Source organism: Mustela nigripes, chromosome X (assembly GCF_022355385.1).
Source record: "Mustela nigripes isolate SB6536 chromosome X, MUSNIG.SB6536, whole genome shotgun sequence".
Classification (NCBI taxonomy): Eukaryota; Metazoa; Chordata; class Mammalia; order Carnivora; family Mustelidae; genus Mustela; species Mustela nigripes.
In genome coordinates, this window is record NC_081575.1 from 85,118,398 (window position 1) to 85,138,419 (window position 20,022).

At 40.6% G+C, this 20,022-nt stretch overlaps 1 protein-coding gene across 7 annotated transcripts in view; it reads right to left on the reverse strand.

Annotated features, from left to right (window-relative positions):
* Positions 1 to 7,486, reverse strand: part of KDM6A (lysine demethylase 6A) — a 204,290-nt gene extending 196,804 nt beyond the window's left edge. For 4 of the 7 annotated variants that reach the window (XM_059386257.1, XM_059386259.1, XM_059386256.1 and 1 more), the window contains exons 1-2: positions 6,885 to 7,486; positions 6,607 to 6,670 (exon numbers count right to left, since the gene is read on the reverse strand). In XM_059386257.1, coding sequence (XP_059242240.1) covers positions 6,607 to 6,670; positions 6,885 to 7,045 — 225 coding nt within the window. In that variant the 5' untranslated portion in view covers positions 7,046 to 7,486. Of the gene's footprint in view, positions 1 to 6,300; positions 6,425 to 6,606; positions 6,671 to 6,884 lie in introns of those variants that run through there. The other 3 variants (XM_059386261.1, XM_059386262.1, XM_059386260.1) reach the window with 2 other exon arrangements.
* Between the last annotated feature and the right edge of the window lie 12,536 nt (positions 7,487 to 20,022).

Sequence of the window (20,022 nt, forward strand, 5' to 3'; positions counted from 1 at the left end):
AAAATAATATAAAAAAAAAAAAAAAAAAAAAAAAAAAAAAAGAAAGAATCCTCATCCTATTAACGGTAGCCATTCTGAGGCCCAACCTAGGGTAAAACTCTGAAACTCGATTTTACAACTGTACCAACAGTAAACTAACTGAAAATCCAAGAAAGCAAGTACTGTTTTGCAGAAGTCATCAATGCCTGCCCACCTCCAGCACCACCCACCCAGAGAAAAAAAGTCCAGTCCATAAGTGCCCAGGCATGAAGAGCTAACAGGGTCTTTTGTTTTTCTTTTTTGAGGTCCAGTGTTCAAAGTGTGTAATTTGTTGAAACATACCTGAAAATATGGAAAAGGCTGTCTGTAAATTAAACCAGCCCAGACACCATTCTGCAATATCTCACAAATGTAAATAAACCCATTAAACTCACAAGTGTATTGTAAAAGTTTAATTAAATAATTTAGTTTTAAGTGTCTGACAGAGAATATGTTACATAATAGAAATTCTCATTAAATGTTTAAAAAAACTAAAATACATCAGAATATGGTGGGTCTCAGATGCTTTAGTTAATCTTAAACTAGCAACTATCAGTTAACTCTAATAACCTAAAATCCAAAAGCGGTTAGTTAACTTTTTAAACTCCCAAATCAGGAATACACAGTCCAAGAATAGTTCAATCTAACAGTGAGAGACATGAGGAGGACATGAGCCAGGACAGGACTCTGCAAAGGCAATGTTTCTCCTGTCTTTACTTCAGTCAGCCCTGGAATGTGTCAGGTAGGAAGGGGTTTTAGACACCAAGTTTTCACTGGTGAAATGAATGATGGTCAAGTTAATGTGACTTGGCTAGAAATACTGTAAAGGCACCTCCACCTGTGTACAAACAGGGCCTAAGAATCCACAAACCCAGGATCCTAATGTACTATACAGTTAAGTGTAACTCTATGAGCCCCATTCAGCCCTGTGTTCCACTGGGACTAGGTAATTCTGGGATATCGCTACATGTGCCCCTCCAATGCACCTTTCCAGCAAGGTTCTTGTTAGACTACCTACAAAGACAAAGACCTGGGACTTCACATGCTACCCGAGCAGGTTCCAGTGACTGCCTGTGTCTGCTTGCTAATCAATGTTTCTATGGTTAGCCAAAAGACAAACAGCCATTCTAACTTGTTAAACTGACCCTTATCATAAACTTTCAGGACACTTTACACTATTCTTTTGGCACTGACATTCCTATGCTATATCATTCTTATACTTATCTCACTCTGTTAAGGAGCTTAAGTTTTCAGTGCAGGCAAGGGATATCTATATTATCTTCATATTCCCTGCATAGAAGGCTTGCATTTAATGTAGTCAATGTTTGTTGCTCTAATGTACTGTTAACAATGCGCAAAACTGATACATGTAAAGCTTCACTTAGAGTACATAAAACTATCAATTTTGCATTCATTAAATAAATTCCATTAATTAACTAGTCTACAAATAAATACATGTGGGCCCTAAATAACCTAACCATCATTTCAATTCTTAGTCTGGTGATGTTTTTGTAACATAAATTAGCTCTCTGGATACCACATTTCAAAAATAATACTAATAATGCACAGTGTTATCAGTCCTTAACATCAGTTTCAAAAAGCTCAAAGGATCACAATGAGTTTCAAAGTAAAAATAAACTCAACAAAAACCCTTTCAAATCTGCAAAAGAATACTGGCACTATACAAATAAAAACTAGATGTTACATAATCAAGTCAGAGTAAGATTTTTTACTCCGTAGCTAGCCAAGCACTGAAGCTTCACTTTAAAACAAGTGGCCCATCACTCCACTTTACCACCTAAGTCACAAAAACCTGTATCTCAGGCAGTTTTTCTTAACCTAAAATATCTAGAGGTGGCCGTCAAATGGTCTCTAGTCATTTCAACTTGTAATTGATTCCACAGAAAGAGACATCTAGTGAAAAAGGCCAAACCTTGAATACCTGTTTATATTTTCCTGCAGTTCTAATTTGTGCCCAGATATGCGAACATTTCTGTAATCTTTCTATAGCTTTTATTACCAGCAACATAGCAAAATTTTAGGAAATATGTAGTAATGGCATGAGACCTTCTCCAGGTAAACAATGACGATCATTACTTACAAGACAATTTTCCAAACAAGAAAATACTTTTTATAAACACATGAAATTAAAAACCTAATTTTCAAACACAAAGCATGACATTATTCTATGATCACTTTTGTAATCCAAACACTAAACCTTCTTATATCCCTTTAAGTGCCTATAAACAAACAAACAACAACAACAACAAAAACATAATACAGAATAATTTTAAACATCATCAACCTTGGGGCACCTGGGTGGCTCAGTGGGTTAAAGCCTCTGCCTTCAGCTCAGGTCATGATCCCAGGGTCCTGGGATGGAGACTGCATCAGGCTCTCTGCTCAGCGGGCAGCCTGCTCCCCGCCCCCACCCCCATCTGCCTCTCTGCCTACTTGTGATCTCTGTCTGTCAAATAAATAAAAAAAATTTTTAAATAAAAAAATCATCAACCTCTAAGTACTATAGTATAAATAAGGTACCTCTAGAACTGACCTAATAATTTTCCCCTACCATCTACATGTAAGCAAACCAAATTTAGGAAAATATATATACCTTAGTGGATTTTAAACTACCACCATTACCAAAAAAATTTTAAATGCCAACTATTTTAATACTAATTATTTCCTAGGGAAAAAAGAACACACATTTCCAAATGGTAAACAACCCATCACTTCTTCTAGGTATTCTACATAATCCTTTTACTGATTAACAGAATTATAAAAAAAAGTTCCAATGAAAGTACTCAGGACAAACTTAAAATGGATGTAAACATACTTCAAAATGAAAAACTGTGTACTTTAGCGATAGCGCCCCGACACAGGTAAGATTCCCCAGCCCTTTAGCATTATATTACTATAAATATGACTTATAGTATTACTATATTTATTCTTCCTATATTTACTTATAGTATTACTATTTATTCTTGCTATATTTATGCTATATATTGCTATGATGCTTCAATGCAAATCCTTACCCAACTGAAAAAAAGATTAAGCCGAAGTATTTTCAGAAATGTACTTAAAAAGTCTACATAATTTGTTCAAATGTTTTATTTAATACTTTTCATAACTCCACTGTAATTAAAATGTGAGAATCTTGAATTATTATGTTACCAAAAGATTAATGATCAGCATTAATTCAAAGAGCAAATGGTCAAGATCATGCTGTTTTCAAAAACTCTGATTAAGCAACCACTCAGTGTTTACAATGTTTAGATATTTTTAAAGATATTACTACAAAAATAATATACCATATTATTAATTTATTTTTCTAATCCAAAACCCCAAGCATTATATATCAAATGGCAATCATACAAACAGAAATTCCTTTAAGGAATTTAATATAAATGAATCTTACAAACAGAGAGTAAAAGAAATCAGCAGTTTGGATAAAATATTGCCACACCTGGAAAGGGAACATACAAGTTTAGGGGCAAGTAAGAGACACTTGTTTAAAACTTTCCAAAGCTTCTAAGTCGAGAGTTATTTTTTTCTTAGACCCACAAAATCTGAATTTTAAAGCTTGAAAAAAGATCCAATAAAACATACAGGAATGAAAACGTTGAAAACAAGTAGTAATTAGCTAAGTTTCTGTCAGAAATAAAACAGTTCTACAAGGTGCAAACCAAATTTGTTGGGGGGTGGAGGACTTGCAGGAAGAGTCATTCAATTCCATTACCTGCCCTCCGGTAAGTAGCCTGAACCAACCCCAACAACAAAAAACAAAAACAACAAAAAAAAACCCTACTCTTGTTTTTTTAAGACTTTCAGAGAGTGGCGCGCGCCTGGGTGGCTCAGTGGGTTAAAGCCTCTGCCTTCTGCTCAGGTCATGATCCCAGGGTTCTGGGATCGAGCCCCGAGCCCCGCATCCAGCCCCGCATCCAGCCCCGCATCCAGGCATCTGGCTCTCTGCTCCGTGGGGAGCCTGCTTCCTCCTCTCTCTCTCTGCCTGCCTCTCTGCCTACTTGTGATCTCTGTCTGTCAAATAAATAAATAAATAATCTTTTTAAAAAAGAGAGAGAGAGACTTTCAGAGAGTAAAAATTCTAAAACCAACACAGCTCAACATTACACACACACACACACACACACACACGTGTCTGTTGTTCCCCAGGACTGTTCAAAACATGGGTGAAGCTAAATAATTCAGTACTTCCAGCAGCAGGATCCCAGCTCATTCATTCTACTCGGAATCCAATTTGAACACAAGGTGTGAACTTATATAATGTCAAGCTTTACATTACACATTTCACTGGTATGTTCAGGCTCACAGGAACTACATGAGGTTGCAAGCACATACTCTAGAATGTTTTAATGTTAAGGATAATGAGTCTTGACCTAAATAGGTAGGACCTCACAAGCACCAAGTCTGAAGTAATAAAGATTATTTTTTTTCTTCCCCTCAACGAAATACTAATTCATCAGATTATCCAGTATTTTATCAAGTCTTAATTCTTCCCCAAAATATAATGAAGCTTCACAAGTTTCTCATTTATAACATGTTACTGTATTCGAACATCTAGAAAGTAATGCATACTTTCACAAAAGATATTTGAAAACCTTGAGTTCTTTAACATTTAAACACAATAGCGCATAATAACTGCAGGGTTCAACATTACAATCTGAAATCCAATGTTAAGCACTATCCGCTGTGAATCTACTAAATACAAGCATCCTGAGACATGAATTCATCAACTTGCATTTTACCTATTATCCACATGAAACCTCAGATTCCACTTATTTCCTCTTTACCGTAAAAACAAAAGCAATAGATTCAGCCAAACTTTTCCAAATGTGTCACCTTTGCAAACCATTTTACAAACCCCAAGTCAGACTGGTAATAATCAGTCCAAAATAAAGTGATGCTCCTTATATTTAAATATTTTATTTAATCTTTTTAAATGACAACACTGACGGCAGTCGATTATTTTTAGTATCTTAAGTACTAAGAAAAAAATCAAGGCTTTAATTATTGAAGCTTAAGTCATTTCAGAGCTAGTCACTACTCATTTTTCCAGCGATAATTTTAATGAAACCAATGAATACCTACATCGCCAAAGTTTAATTCAAGTTTTCTGTATCAGTCAAAGGCACTAGGCTTACTGAAAAGGATTATTTCTGTTTAGCTTTCTCGTCATTATTTGTGATTGAAACCCCTTACACTGTTACTTTGTAACAAAAACAAGTTAATTACAGATAAAAGGAATTAGGAACTCTTCTAAACCAAACTACAGACAAAAACTGAGAACTAAAAAAAAAAAAAAAAAATCAACTTAATAAAAACCTAGGCCTTAGTCATTTCAAACTTCCTTCTCAATTCTAACAATAAGGCTAGGTGTCAAACGCAAAGCTACTGATTTCAGCTTGAAAGAAAATGTCTAACGGATGCAACACCTATCGCACACACTCCAAGTTTCACGGTCCCAATAAAGAAAGCGTACAAATATCATTTCAATCATATTTTGGTCAGGAGAGACAAACTGATGCAGACAGATCGAGACTCCACAGCCTTTGTTCAAAAGCTTACGGATGGGCAACTAAATGTGCTACAGGTTGATAAGCATTTACCAGGCTTATGAATACTGCTTCCAAGCTTGACAAAGGTACAAGAATTCTATATGCAAATCATCTTAGACAATTTTCATTAAACACCATCGAGCTACACACTCCGAAGGAGAGGCCTATTCATCGCTACTATTTATTTCCATGTTTACCTCTCCTCCCTCCCCCCAAGCTCCCCCCCTTCACTTTCTCCTCCCACCCTGTCCCGCCATCTTGGGCCGATAGGAGCAGCCATTACTTAACTAAATGACAGTGCCAACAACTTTCCACACAAATAAACAGAGACTACACCCCGAATCCCCCCTAGCCTCCCCGGTCAGACACACAGGAAACGAGACTCCAAGAAGAAAGCACACTTAAAAATAACTGCAGAATTTCTATGGCAGAAAGACCCAAAAAGTAAACAAGTCACCTAACTTCAGGTAAAACACCCAGCAGTTGAGATGCATGTCAACAGCCCAATGCAAACTCTTCACGGCCCTAAACTACGTACAACTTCCCCCTTCTGCGAGCAGGGACGCAGAAAAGCCCAAAACGTTTGGTTAACCGTAGACATTAACAGCCTGCCTGAAGCAAAAGAATAAAAACCACGGAAGGCAAGTAAGTCAGAAATTTGGGGAAATCTGCACACATTTATGATCCCTGGACACTGAACAGGCACCTCGGAGATCATCCGTCTACTTCCAAAAAGCCGTAAAATGAGAGGCGATTCTGTCGACCCCGTTGAGCTCGGCCCCAAAGCGTTGCTGCCTCTGTTCCTCCAGCTACAAGAGGCGAGAGCGATTTCGCAAGGGTACAAGCGAGGTATCCCAGGGTGGGGGAGAGCAAAGGCAGGAAATACTTTTCCGGAAGCCCCTCGGCCATCGTTCGTGGCCACAATGAACGCCTGTCGGGCCGCGGGGCCCGGGGCGAGACAGGCGCCGGCCGGGGAGCCCGTGTCCGCGCTCCGGCCCGCGGGCTGCCTTACCTTGCCCAGTAGGGCCTTCGTCCTGGCGCCATCTTCATGAAACCTCACGAACCCGAAAAGGCGGCTGTGGGGAGAGAGACACGCGGCTCGTTAGAGCTCGGGGAACGCCACCGATCCACCCCTTCCCGAGTCCGAGGCCCCGGCGGCGGCTACCGCACAGAGAGCGCCAAGCCGAGGTGCCCGCCCCGCCGCCGCCAGAGGCAAGCCGCGCTCGGGCTTCCCCGGAGAGCGGCGCCAGCCCGTCCGGAGCCGACCGGGCGGGTGACGGCGGCCCGTACCTGTCCAGTCCGCCGAGCGCCTCCCTCTCCTCGGCTGTCAGGCTGGGGGACGCCTCCTCGCTCTCGCCGCTCGCTTTTCCCGCCGCCATTTTCTTTTCCTCATCACCGAAAGCGGCGGCGGCAGCGGCGGCGGTAGCGAGCGACACTCCGCAGGATTTCATGGAAACGCAGCGAATTCACAACTCCAACGCCGACACCCCCCGCCCCGGGCCGGGGCCCGCAACGACGCCCACAGTCTCCGCTCGGGACCGGCACACCAACTTTATCGCCGCCTCCTCCTCCGCCGCGGACGGCAGCGACGAAAAATCCCAACGCGGCGGCGGTGAAGGCGGCGGCGGCAGGGGCTGCGGAGCCCCCGGGTCGGCAGCGGCGGCGGCTCGGCTGTAGGGTCACATCGCGGGGGCGGGCGGGGGACAGCCACAGGCGGGGACGGCGGGAACGGCTGGAGCGCGCGGGACTGGGGGGCAAGGGGGGGTATTCGTAGGAGACACAAACTTCCCCGGCACCAGCACAAAGTTGTTGTAATTGTGTCACACAGCGAACCCCACGCCGCCGCCGTGACCCCCCCCTCCGCGCCCGGGCAGCGCCGCCAATCGGCGCTGCCCGCTCGCCTCACGTGACCTTTGTTGACTCACGTCAGCCGTGGCTCCACTTAACTTGCTAGCTGCGGAACCCCGCCCACCGAGGCCGCCACCGACGGGGAGCGGGACGCAGGCCAATTCTGGCCGGTGGTTGGCTGCTGGGCCCGTCTGTCGGGGGGAAAGGGTTGTCACCAAGAGGCAGCAGGCAGATAGGTTGTGCTGGTTAAATACACTGGAGCAGAGAATGGAGGGTCCGGGCCGTGTCACCTCGGGAGCCGTGGCGGGATGGGGCGGGGGGGGGGGGGGGGGGGGGGGGGGGGAAGGGGAGCGGTGGGGAAGGGCGAGGTCCGGCACCGCCCGCGGCGGGCGTGAGCAGTGAGCGAGGACGCCATGGACGGCCTTTGCCTGCCGGAGAGCTCGGCGGTAGGCCTAGACCACGGCCTCTGCTGTCCCGTGCTCCGGGGGGTCCCGGGCTTCACTGGGCCTGGTAAGGGTTGCCTCGCCGGGTGGCGGCGCACGGCCCCTGACCTCCGCCCTCCGAAGAAGGCGCACACTTTTGGCACCGCTGGAAATAATGGCCTCCGAGAAGAGCGCGCTCCGGGAGCGGCTGCTGGCCCCAGCCCGGCGGCTTGGGCGCCGCCCTAAGCCAGGCCTGCGCTCCCTGCCCCGATCCCCTCACTAGCGCGGAAAGTGAAGGGGGAAGTCTTCCTGACCCCCGGCCGGAGTGAATGAAGAGTCGCCCATGGGGTCTGGCTCACCGATCACGGCTCCCCACCGCCGAAGGTCTGTTGGCGGCACTTTGGGGCCAAATTTTCGTACTACCTGCGTTTTGTTAGTGGTAGTTCGTTATGATACTGCAAGAAAATGACAGTTGTTAAGCAGATCTCCAGAATGTTGGTTTCGCTTTCTGTTGCTGATCTCAGGGGGTCCTTCATGGAAGAGTTCGGGCTGCTTGTAGACAGGCCTAAGGGAAGACGTAGTTAAGATCCTCATCACAGCTTGCAACCCAGAAAAGCCTTTTCTACCCCCAACAACATGCCTTAGACAACAGTAACAGTTTCTTGTTCTGACCGTATCTTAGATGTGAATAAATGTCACTAGTCTGGTTTTCAATCCGAAGTGTAATTGGGAGAAAAAGAAAATGTGCCTTTAGTCCATTACTCTTTTCAAAAGACAAATTTAGTAAAGTATGACTCATATAATAGATCTGTTACAAGGCACACCTCCAGGCTTCAGAGATAGGAAAAGATTAATTCATGGACATACGATGGCAAGGTTTTCTTTATAAACATGGACTCTTTTCTACTTTTTAATAACCAATAGACATGATATATTTAACTTGGATTTCAAAATATAAGGAAGACAATTCAGTGCTGACTCAGTAATCCTAGCAGTATTCAGTGAAAAGCTGTAGAAATCCCAACTGATTTTGCACACAGACACGGTTTTAAATTGTTCCCCTGAGACCAGTAACTAGACTAACAAACTGTAGTTTCATATAGATTATATTTCATGTTTAATTACTTTCTCTGAAACACCTCTTCCATTCTTTGTGGTATTCTATTTTATTTGAATGAGTATAGAGAGCCAAATGTTTCCTACAGCTAAATTAACACATGCATTGTTAACGTTGTCACAAACATGACCTTCAAAGCCTGGGAGATTTTGACACCAAGATCTTCCCTCCACACACACACTTAGACTTGCACAAACATAGATAGAATTCAGCCAGCATTTGGCCATCTTCCTGGAGTTGGCGGTTCTTGGCTCAAGCCCTTAAGAATTGTAAGACTACCACCCCAAGTCCCTCAAAACCTTTCCCACCACATAATTATGACTAGATAATAGCAGAATTGCACTGAGTGGATGCAGTGGATGGCATTGCAGTGACACAGACCTGGACTCAAATCCTTACTGCACAGGCTGTGTGACCTTGAGAAGATTACTTACCAACTAAGCTGGAGTCCTGTCTAGTCCAACTACAGAACTCCATCCTCCATTATGAAGCATGAAACAACTTTTATAAAGTAACATCAATCTTTTTATCACTATGTAATTTTTTAGATCTCAAATAGCTTATAATTTGACAAATAAGTGTAAATACAATATGTATGAAGCCTCCAAGGTTTGAGTCCTCACTGAAGAAAGAAATGGTGAAATAAATGATTGTGTGATTATTTCTATGTAAAATGAATCTGAAAACCCATATGGAGGGCAGAGAGGTTGAGCCGGAGCATGAGCTATGAAATCATACAGCTCTGAGTTCGAATCCTAACTCTACCACTTAATAGCTGGGTGACCTTACACAAGTTAGTCTACTTTGAGCTTCAGTGCCCGCATCTGTGAAAAAGAAAATATATCCACTTTGCAATATTATTTTGAATATTAAATGCCATAAGGTAGGTAAAGTGCCAGATACATTCAAAGACCTCAAAGAAAAAAAGGAAGGGAGAGAGTGAGAGAGGAAGGAAGGTAGGTTGGAATTTGCAAAATCCTTTCTTGCTTTCACATACTGGGTTCTAAATGTATTGATCACCACTCTACCAATCACTGCCTCCTTATCCTCCCTGACCTCTCTATAAATCCAACACATAGTTTTAATTCGCATTTTACTTAAAGCATATAATACCAATATTGCTACACCCCACCTTTATTCTAAAATTAAACCTCATATCACAACTGATTCTTATTTCATAATTCTAACTTAATACAGTAGGAGCAGGGGAGAGTAATTTGAATTTACCAAGTTAATATGACTAAATATACGCATAGGTAAATCAACATTTTAAAATTATATAAATTTGTGTCATGCTGAGTCCGATTATGGACTAATTAGTGTATAATTTGTAGTTAATACTTATGTAAGTACCATCAATTAATATCAGAGAAGAAGCCTACTCAATTACAGGAAAACAAATTCAACTTTCCTTCAAAGAACTACATACTTAACCTGAAGCATTTAGGAATATGTAGTTCATAATGTTAGTGTCATGTAACCCATACAGATAAAAAGTCAAAAGAACTTACCAGCTCTTCCCATACTCACTGGTGACATCCAAACACATTGATGACAAAAATAAATACAGAGTAAGGGTTGAGGGGAGATAGGGAACCAAGTACAAAAACTTCAGTTGTCAAAATAGTTTGGGGACTTCTAAATGAAATCAGGACTACCCATACCTACCAGGAACCTAGATTTCTACCCTCTCCAGGCTGTAAAGAGACACCTCAAATGACCACCTCACTGGGAAGGCTGGACTTCCACTCCAAACCAACAGAAATGGTAGTTGGAGGTAGTGATACCTCCCTGCTGAGTTGGTGTGAGAGGAGGCCTACTACCAGTGGTAACCAGGCTACTGCACCCATAGTATTGATGGAAGCAAAGTGGGGGGCCCTAAAGAGGCACTGCCCTGTCTCCCAGCCAGGGTAATATCAATGGAGACCTACCGGGGAGCCAGAACAACCATCCACATCCAGCAGTAACAAGACCTTCCCCTTCCGCTAATCAACCAAGGTTGAGTAAGGAACCTGGACTTCTCCCACCCCTACCCGAAAGTGATAAGGCAGTGCTTTCCCTTCCCTAACCAGAATGATGCCAGAGGAGGCCTACTAAAACAGAAAATTTAAATGAGATCCAGAGTCTCATAATACCAAAAATGTCCAGGTTTCAACCAAAAATCCTTTGTACCAAGAACCAGAATAATCAGAGCTTAATTAGGAAATACAATCAACAGATGAGAACACTGAGGTAAATCAGATGTTCAAATTATCTGACAAGGATTTTAAAGCAATCATCATGAAAATGTTTCAATGAGCAATTACAAAGCCGCTTGAAACAAATGCAAAACCAGAAAATCACAACTGAGAAATAGGAAGTTTCAGCAAAGAAATAGAAGATACGAAGAAGTACCAAATGGAAATTTTAGAACTGAAAAATATAGTAGCCAAAATAAAAACCTAATGTATGGGTTCAACATCAGAATGGAAGGGATAGAGAAAATCAGTGAACATCAAGACAGAACAATAGAAATTACCCAATCTTAACAACAGAGAGAAAATAGGCTGAAAAATAGTAATAAACAGAACCTCAAGGATCTGTGAGACTATAACAAAAGATCTAACACTTGTGTTGTTAGAGTCCCAGAAGGAGAGGAAGAAAAGGTCAGGGCCCAAAAAGTATGCAAAGAAATAATGGCTGAAAATATCCCAAATTGACATGGTCCCTATCCTGAGCACTTACTCGGAGAATTGTATAAATAAATTCTATACCATAATGTACAATGATGAGTGCTATAAGCTTCGCCAGAATTTCTGTGGATAAGGCATCTTTATCAGCTTAGAGGGACCAAATAAAGCTCCTAGCAAACAGACGACGAATTAGTAGGAAATGGGAGGTTGGTGTAGAGCTTTGTGTGTTCCAGCCAGAGGCAGCAACATATCTTCAAAATCACAGAAGCCTAAGAATGTGAGAGCTCTGGTAACTTCAAGAAGCTGAGACCAAGGTAAGGAAGGAACTGGGAGTTGAAGTTGAAAAATTAGAAAAGCATATCGAGAATCATACCAATGCTTATAGTGATTTTAGGCATCGAAAGAATAACTGTGGATTTGCTATTGGTGTTAGTTCTGCTTCATTAAACAAGATTTCCTTTCACCTGGGCTGAGCCGTAGGCACCAACCTCAATGAATATTGGCTAGCCAACTGGTCTAGCCCTTTTGCTAGACTTGGGGTCAGAAAACTATACCCTACAGGCCAAAACCAGCCTGCTACCTGTATTTGTATAGCTACTTCATCATGCATTAAAATTATATGAAATTCAAATTTGGCTGTCCATAAATAAAGTTTTATTAGAACACAGTCATGCTTACTCATTTATGTATTGTCTATGGCTACATTCACAAAACACAGATAGTTGCACAGAGAATGTATGTGGTAGTCTCATCACTTCCCACTGCTGCTTAGTGTCCTACAAATCACAGTAATGCTGTTACAGCTTGGCAGTGTTTCAAGTGCCATGCATTTAACACCATTACATTATTTTTTGAATCATCAGTACACGTCTATCATGTCAAAACAAGAAAAAAGAGAAAAATGGACTCCAGATAAGCTGTTAAGGCCCAGTAGAGTGTGGATGTAAATTTGATGGCAAAGCATTTATTATATATGTCAATGTTATTAGGCTACACTCATCACAATAGTCCCAACTGATAGGAAAGCAACAGTGAGAACAATTAGAGAATTTAAAACAGAATATTTCATCATAGCAGAATTCCTTCACCAACATAAAAAATGAAAAGGAGACTGCAACCAAAGTCATTTTCTGAGTAGCTCATTTCTTAGCCAAACAAGGAAAGCTGTTTAATTAAATTGTGTTTGATTGTACCAGCCAAAGTAATGTGCCCAGAGAAAATAAATTTAAGGCTATTAACCTTTCAGCTTTGAACAGTTGCTTAAAGTGTTGAGGACTCTGGGAGCAACATCAGTAGTCAACTGAAAAACAAGGCAATTACCTAAGTGAGTTTTCCTCGGCTCTTCGTGAGTTAGGGAATATGGATACTACTCAATTATTACTTATTTGAGGAGTCAATGCCCTGTTTGAAGTGACTGAAACATTAGCCTCAGCTTTCAAAGCAGCTGAAAAAGCACTAATACCCTACAACATGAAGTAGAACCTGCTAAGATGTGTTACAACTGGTGGTAACAAAAATAAGTGTGAAGCAGAAAAATGCTTATTTGAACAAATTACAAAGTTGGTGAGATGTAAGTTGTTTAAACCCTATGGCTATTCATTGTATTACTCATTGGTAATTACTCTGTGATAATATTTGAATTTAGCATGTGTTATTGAACCAGCATTGTCCCCAGTAACTTCATTCATACTCATGAATTTAACCATCATCCGTTCTGTGAATTTTTATCAGAAGTAAAAACTGAATATCCTGACTTGCCCTACCACAGAGCAGTTCAATGTCTTAGCAGTGGCAAAGTTCTTCTGTGCTCTTTGGAGCTCAAGACCAAAATTGAGAACTTTTGAATGAGAACAGCCCTCAAACCCTATTATCAACCTATGACTGGCTTTGGAAACTAGCTTTTGCTGAAGGTTTGGTAATAGGTCTCAACGAACTTCACCACTTCCAAGGTAAAACAACACTTACACATGAAGTTTACACAACAGTAAAGTCATTTTGATGAAAAATAACATTGCCCAAACTACAAGCACTGTCAAGCCACTTTCTATAGTTCCATGCTATCGAAACTTAAAATAAGAAGCAAATTATCTATTCCTATACAGATTTGCAGCACATGTGTTTTTCAAGTTCAAGCGACAGTTCCAAGAGACCTCAATTTTTCAGACCTCGATGGAAGCACAAAGGAAATGTCTATATTTCAAAATTCATTTAATGGTGCCAATTGAGTAGTTTCTACCTAACTATCATTTGGAAGTGATTAACTGCAATGTAATGATATATTAAAAGGCAAATAACAAGAGAAAAATCTAATAGAATTCTTGGGGCGCCTGGTTGGCTCAGTGGGTTATAGCCTCTGCCTTCAGCTCCGGTCATGGTCCCAGGGTTCTGGGATCGACCCCAGGCGTCGGGCTCTCTGCTCCACAGGGAGCCTGCTTCCTCCTCTCTCTCTCTCTGCCTGCCTCTCTGCCTGCTTGTGATCTCTGTCAAATGAATAAATAAAATCTTTGAAAGAAAAAGGGGGAAAAAAAGAATTCTATAAATGCCTTCTATGCAACATGCTCAATTAAAATCATATGCACATGGATTGACGTCAGTGTTTGGCAGTGTCTATCTGTAGGGAAAGACATTTTCAAAAATGAAATACATAAAATCCCATTACAGATTAGCATTAACAGATGAACATTTGCAAACTAATTCGATGATAAGCGATACTACCTTTGAACCTTAATTAAGCAAAATGTATTCCAAAAACAAAGAATCCCGTTTTTCTCATTAGTAGACCTGTATTACCAAAACTCTTCAATTATTACTATTAGATTTTTACGTTTATCAATACAATATTTGTAGAAATTTGTTTTTTCTCTTGCTATGTAAGTACCTGCATAATATCTTTGATTTTGCCTCTTGACCTGCAACATCTAAAATATTTACTATTTCGTCCTATGTAGAAAAGTTTGCCAACCCCTGGTCTACCTAATTGATTCCATGACGGCTTCTAGATCAAAATGATATGTTGCTCTTTGTTCCCAAATGTATCCTGTTCTAACTTCTAACAAAAATGCCCTCAAATACGTTAAAAAAAAAAAAAAAAAAACAAAGGTTTACAATATCAAAGACTAACAGTGACAGGTAATCTAAAGCTTGGATCTGAGTGAAATTGATGTTAATTATGAGGCAGATGGTCCTAAATGGCTGGATTAAGAAAACTGCAATCATGGTTTACCTGGGTTTCATTTCCTCAAAGACAGTGACTAAAAAAGGTAGGACGCCGCTTATTTAAGGCCCACACTCTATCCCCTGATGACCCACCACCATCTGTCTCCCAACTCACACACTTGGTGCTTAAACCAACAAGAGATGGCAGTTTCTCTCCCCTTGAAAGCTGCTTACCAGAATACTGATCCCTACCCCCACCTCCACTCCATATCCTCTAGACTCCTCTATTTCCTATTTATCTAGGCAAATAGATAAAACAAGTGGGCAGGAAACAGGACAGAGATTGGGAGGAAAAGGGAGGAGACTTATATTTAAGGAAGTGCAGTCCCCATTAACATGGCCAGCTCCATGGGACTGAAACCCAAGCAGGAACACAGGGCACTGTGATAAGAAGGGCCTCATGCTTGGTTTAATGCTCTGCTGTTACCCTCTTGAAATTCTCGATTTTTGAACAAAAATTCTCATTTTGCATGTAACTTTCCTGCAAATTCTGTAGCCAGACCTGGCCTAAGCGTTAAGGAAAGGCCAGCTTCTTTAAAATCCCTGAGAGAAACCTGTGCTAGCAACTGTATTGGGAAATGTATCACACTGGTAAATAAGCTTGCCCAGATAAAAACAAACGTCAATCTGTCTGATTTTTCACATCTAGAATTTTAGAGAGAAAAATTGATAACCCCCAAATGTAATCTATATCTGAGTCATCTTTCAGTAAAGATGTCAGGAAAACACTCCCTGTTCTTTAAGGGATCATAAAAGGTGAAGTTAGACTATGTGGACATTAGTGTGCTCAGCAGCTAAAGCCTGGAGATGGAGATTTTGCCACTACTTCCATAGACACAAGGTGGATCCAGAGGTAACCTGTTCAATTGCCTGTGGACAGATACTGAGCTTACAGAAACCTTGTTTTATTTGAGAGTAAGGAGAATAATCAGCACAGAAGTATGGGAAGAGCAGTGTATCTAGAAAAGTTAGAGAAATCAGAGGAAATGGGCACGCTTCTTCACCATGATCAAGAAGAAAATTTCAGAAACTTGTTGATATTCTTAAAGCTTCTGTAGAAAAAAGAAACAGAAGGAAAGAATAGGTGGGACCGAGATGAAAATCCAGTAGAATGAGATGGAAAGATACAGACAGGGTAAGAAAAATGAGCAAGTACTCTAAGAAAGAAAAAAAAAATTAAAGTACACACTGGGGACAGTAAAAAAGGAAAATTTATCTGGCAGAAAATTAAATTTGGTGACAAGAACAAAGCTGATGCTAAGAAATTGAACAGAATGGAAACAGACAAAGATGGAAACAATGAGAGAAGATGAGAACTGTGGAGGAAGAGTGGAGAGAACGAAGAATCAACATATAGATAATTTGTGTTCCTAAAACAGGAACAAAGGCAAGTAGAAGAGAAGTCATAAGAAGAAAGTAAAACGGGGGCACCTGGGTGTCTCAGTCAGTTAAGCATCTGCCTTCTGAGTCTGGGGATCAAACCCCATATCGGGATCTCTGCTTGGCAGGGAATCTGCTTGTCCCTCTTCCTCTGCTCCTTCCCCCACTCATGCTCTCTCTCTCTCTCTCTCTCTCCTCTCTCAAATAAATAAAATTGCCAGAAGAAGAAAAAGAAGAAGAAGAAGGAGGAGGAGGAGGAGGAGGGGGAGAAAGTAAAACAGAAACTTTCCTGTGTTGAAGAACAGTGTATGTTAATTGAAAGAGCCCACTGTGTTCTAGCCAAAGTCAATAAAAGGGGACACACAGCTGGACACATTATGACAAAAGTTTTAACCTACAATATTGTCTGTAATTGTTCAGAAAGAAAATGAAATCAGCTTTCCCAGATAAAAGCCAACATCAGTCTGTCTGATTTCTCATATCTAGAATTTTAGATAGAAAAATTGGTGACCCCCAAAGGTAATGTATATCTGAGTCATCTTTCAGTATAGATGTCAGAGAAACACTCTGCTTTTTAAGGGATCATAAAATATAGCACATTCTTGAAAACACTGGTTGCGGTATTTTCCAGCCAACCAAAAGATGAAATTTAAAAAACAACAAAAAAAGAAAGAAAAAAAAAAAAAAAAAAAAAAGGCTCAGAAATGGGAAGGTCATGCAAGGGAGCCTTATCATGTCAAAACAGAAGTGCATTTAAATAACTACACTGTATCTAATTATAAAACTAAATCCGAATCACAATTTTTTTTCCCAAATTAGGTTCTGAATTTTAAAAATAGTAATAAAAGTAGGGGCACCCGGGTGGGGCAGTTGGTTAAGCATCCAGCTCTTGGTTTCAGCTCAGGTCCTGATCTTGGGGTTATGAGATCAAGCCCCCTGTTGGCCTCTGTGTTCAGCATGGAGTCTGCTTGAGATTCTCTCTCTCTCTCTCCCTCTGCCCCTCATGCTTGTTTTATCTCTCTCTACAATAAATAATAAATAAATCATTGAAAATTGTAATAAAAGTATATAAAACTAAAACCCAAGTTACCATTTTCATTGGTTAGATTGAGGAATGAAGTAAAAATACAGTATGCTTAATTTTATATCTTGAAAGTATTATTCAAGGGGTGCCTGGCTGGCTCAGTGGGAGTGGCCTGTGACTCTTGATCTTGGAGTTGTGAGTTTGCACTGGAGTAGACATTGGGTGTAGAGATTACTAAAAAAATAAAATAAAATAAACTTTTTAAGAAAGTATTCAAAATATGTCATTTCATTAGAAAAATGTGCCATTTCACTCTAGACGCATCGATTAGATGAAAATAAGTTAAAGAGAGCTTTTGGAAAACCTACAGATATGTGCCAGGTAATATATTTACTATATCAGTTGGGAAATAGAAAGGTATAGTAAAAAACACAAGTTTCCCCTTCCTCCACATAGCCACTTTCAACTAGTAGAATAAAATACTTTTGAAAACAATGGAAAAGATAAAAATGAAACTGAAGATAAAGAAAATGGAGGAGAAATATTAATAAATAAGTCACAAAACAAAATGGCATAAAACCAAAGGTTTCAGAATTTTAAAATATAAATCCCCTGTTAAAAGACTTGGCTGAGGGGCGCCTGGGTGGCTCAGTGGGTTAAGCCGCTGCCTTCGGCTCAGGTCATGATCTCAGGGTCCTGGGATCGAGTCCCGCATCGGGCTCTCTGCTCAGCAGGGAGCCTGCTTCCTCCTCTCTCTCTCTGCCTGCCTCTCTGCCTATTTGTGATCTCTCTCTGTCAAATAAATAAATAAAATCTTAAAAAATAAAATAAAATAAAAGACTTGGCTGAGTAAAAGTGATTTAATATAATCTAGTTGTAGGAGACATAACCAATAAAAATGACATTATATGTTACAAAGTAAAAAATAGGAAAAGGCATATTAGACAAATGCAGACCAAAAAAGGTAGGGGGTGGGGGAGCAGAGGGGAAGGAGTTGGCAATATTAGAGCATCAAAGACAAAAAGCATTAACTAGGCAAAGAGAGTTAATTTGATATTAGTTAAAGGGTACAAATGAAAATTCTCATCATGTTGACATTCAAAGCCAGACCATCAAATAACATCCAAATATACAGATATATCAGAATATACAAAATACACAGATCTTTCTTGGTTTATGATGGGATTACTTCCCAATAAACCCATTATAAGTTGAAAATACTGGAAATGGAAAATTGGGCAAAATTATCTAACTGAAGCCTACTTTATAACAAAGTGTTGACTATCTCATGTAATTTATTGAGTACTATACTGAAAGTGGAAGACAGAATGGTTGTATGGGTGCAGAATGGTTTTAAATATGTCACTTGGTATTCACTTTGGTGGCTGACTGGGAGCTGTAGTTCACTGCCACTACCAAGCATCATAAAAGTGTATTCTATCACATATCACTAGCCCAGGAAAAGACCAAAATTCAAACTTCAAAGCGCAGTTTCTACTGCAGGTGTATAGTTTTGCACCATCATAAAGTCAAAAAATCATCTAAGTTGAACCATTGTAAGTTAGAGACTGTCTATATAAAGAAAAACTACTCGAAATTATATTAGGGTTCTCCAGAGAAACAAAACTGACAGCATATAATATGTATGTATGTACGTATATGAGATAAAGAGAGGTTTATTTTAAGGGATTGGCTCCTGTCATTGTGGGGGCTGGCAAATCTGAGATTTGTAGATCTGTAGAGGGTTTACAGGCTAGAAACTCAGATAAAAGTTGGTGTTGAAGCCTTCTTCAAAGACTTGAGGGCAGACCAGCAGCCTGAAAACTCAGGCAGAGATTCTGTGTTGTGGTCTTGAGGGGAAATTGCTTCTTTTTTGGGAAACTTCAGTCTTGGCTCTTCAGGCCTTCAACTGATTGGATGAGGCCCACCCACATAATGGAGAATAATCTGCTCCACTCAGAGTCAACTGACTGTAAATTTTAATCACATCCACATATACCTTTACAGCAACATCTAGACTAGTGTTTGACCAAACAAATGTGCACCATAGCCTAGCCAAATTGATGCATGAAATAAACTATCAGAGAAATATTGGGAGAAACTGACATAAAGACAACCGTAATACATGACTAACATATCTCTAAGTCATTGGATATATCAAGCAGACCGATAAACACAAATATAAGGAATACGAATACTATTAAGAATACATGTGGGGCGCCTGAGTGGCTCAGTGGGTTAAAGCCTCTCCCTTCAGCTCAGGTCATGATTCCAGGGTCCTGGGATCAAACCCCACTTTGGGCTCTCTGCTCAGCAGGGATCCTGCTTCCTCCTCTCTCTCTCTGCCTGCCTCTCTGCCTGCTTGTAATCTCTATCAAATAAATAAATAAAATCTTTTAAAAAAAGAATATATGTAATATAGTACGGATTATAGCTAAACTATATATGAATATTATATACATTTTTATATTATAAATTATATGTATAGATGAGAATGGTGGTTGCAGTCCAAAAAAGAGTAATGTTGGGGGGCACCTGGGTGGTTCAGTTGGTAAAGCGTCTGCCTTTAGCTCAGGTCAATCTCAGGGTCCTGGTGTGGAGTCCCGGGTCGGGTTCGTGCTCAACGGGAAGCCTGCCTTCTGCCTACCACTCCCCGACTTCTGCGTTCTCTCTCTCTGTCGAAGAAATAAACAAAATCTTTAAAAAATAATAATAATCATGCTGGATCCATACCTCACACTTTGTACCA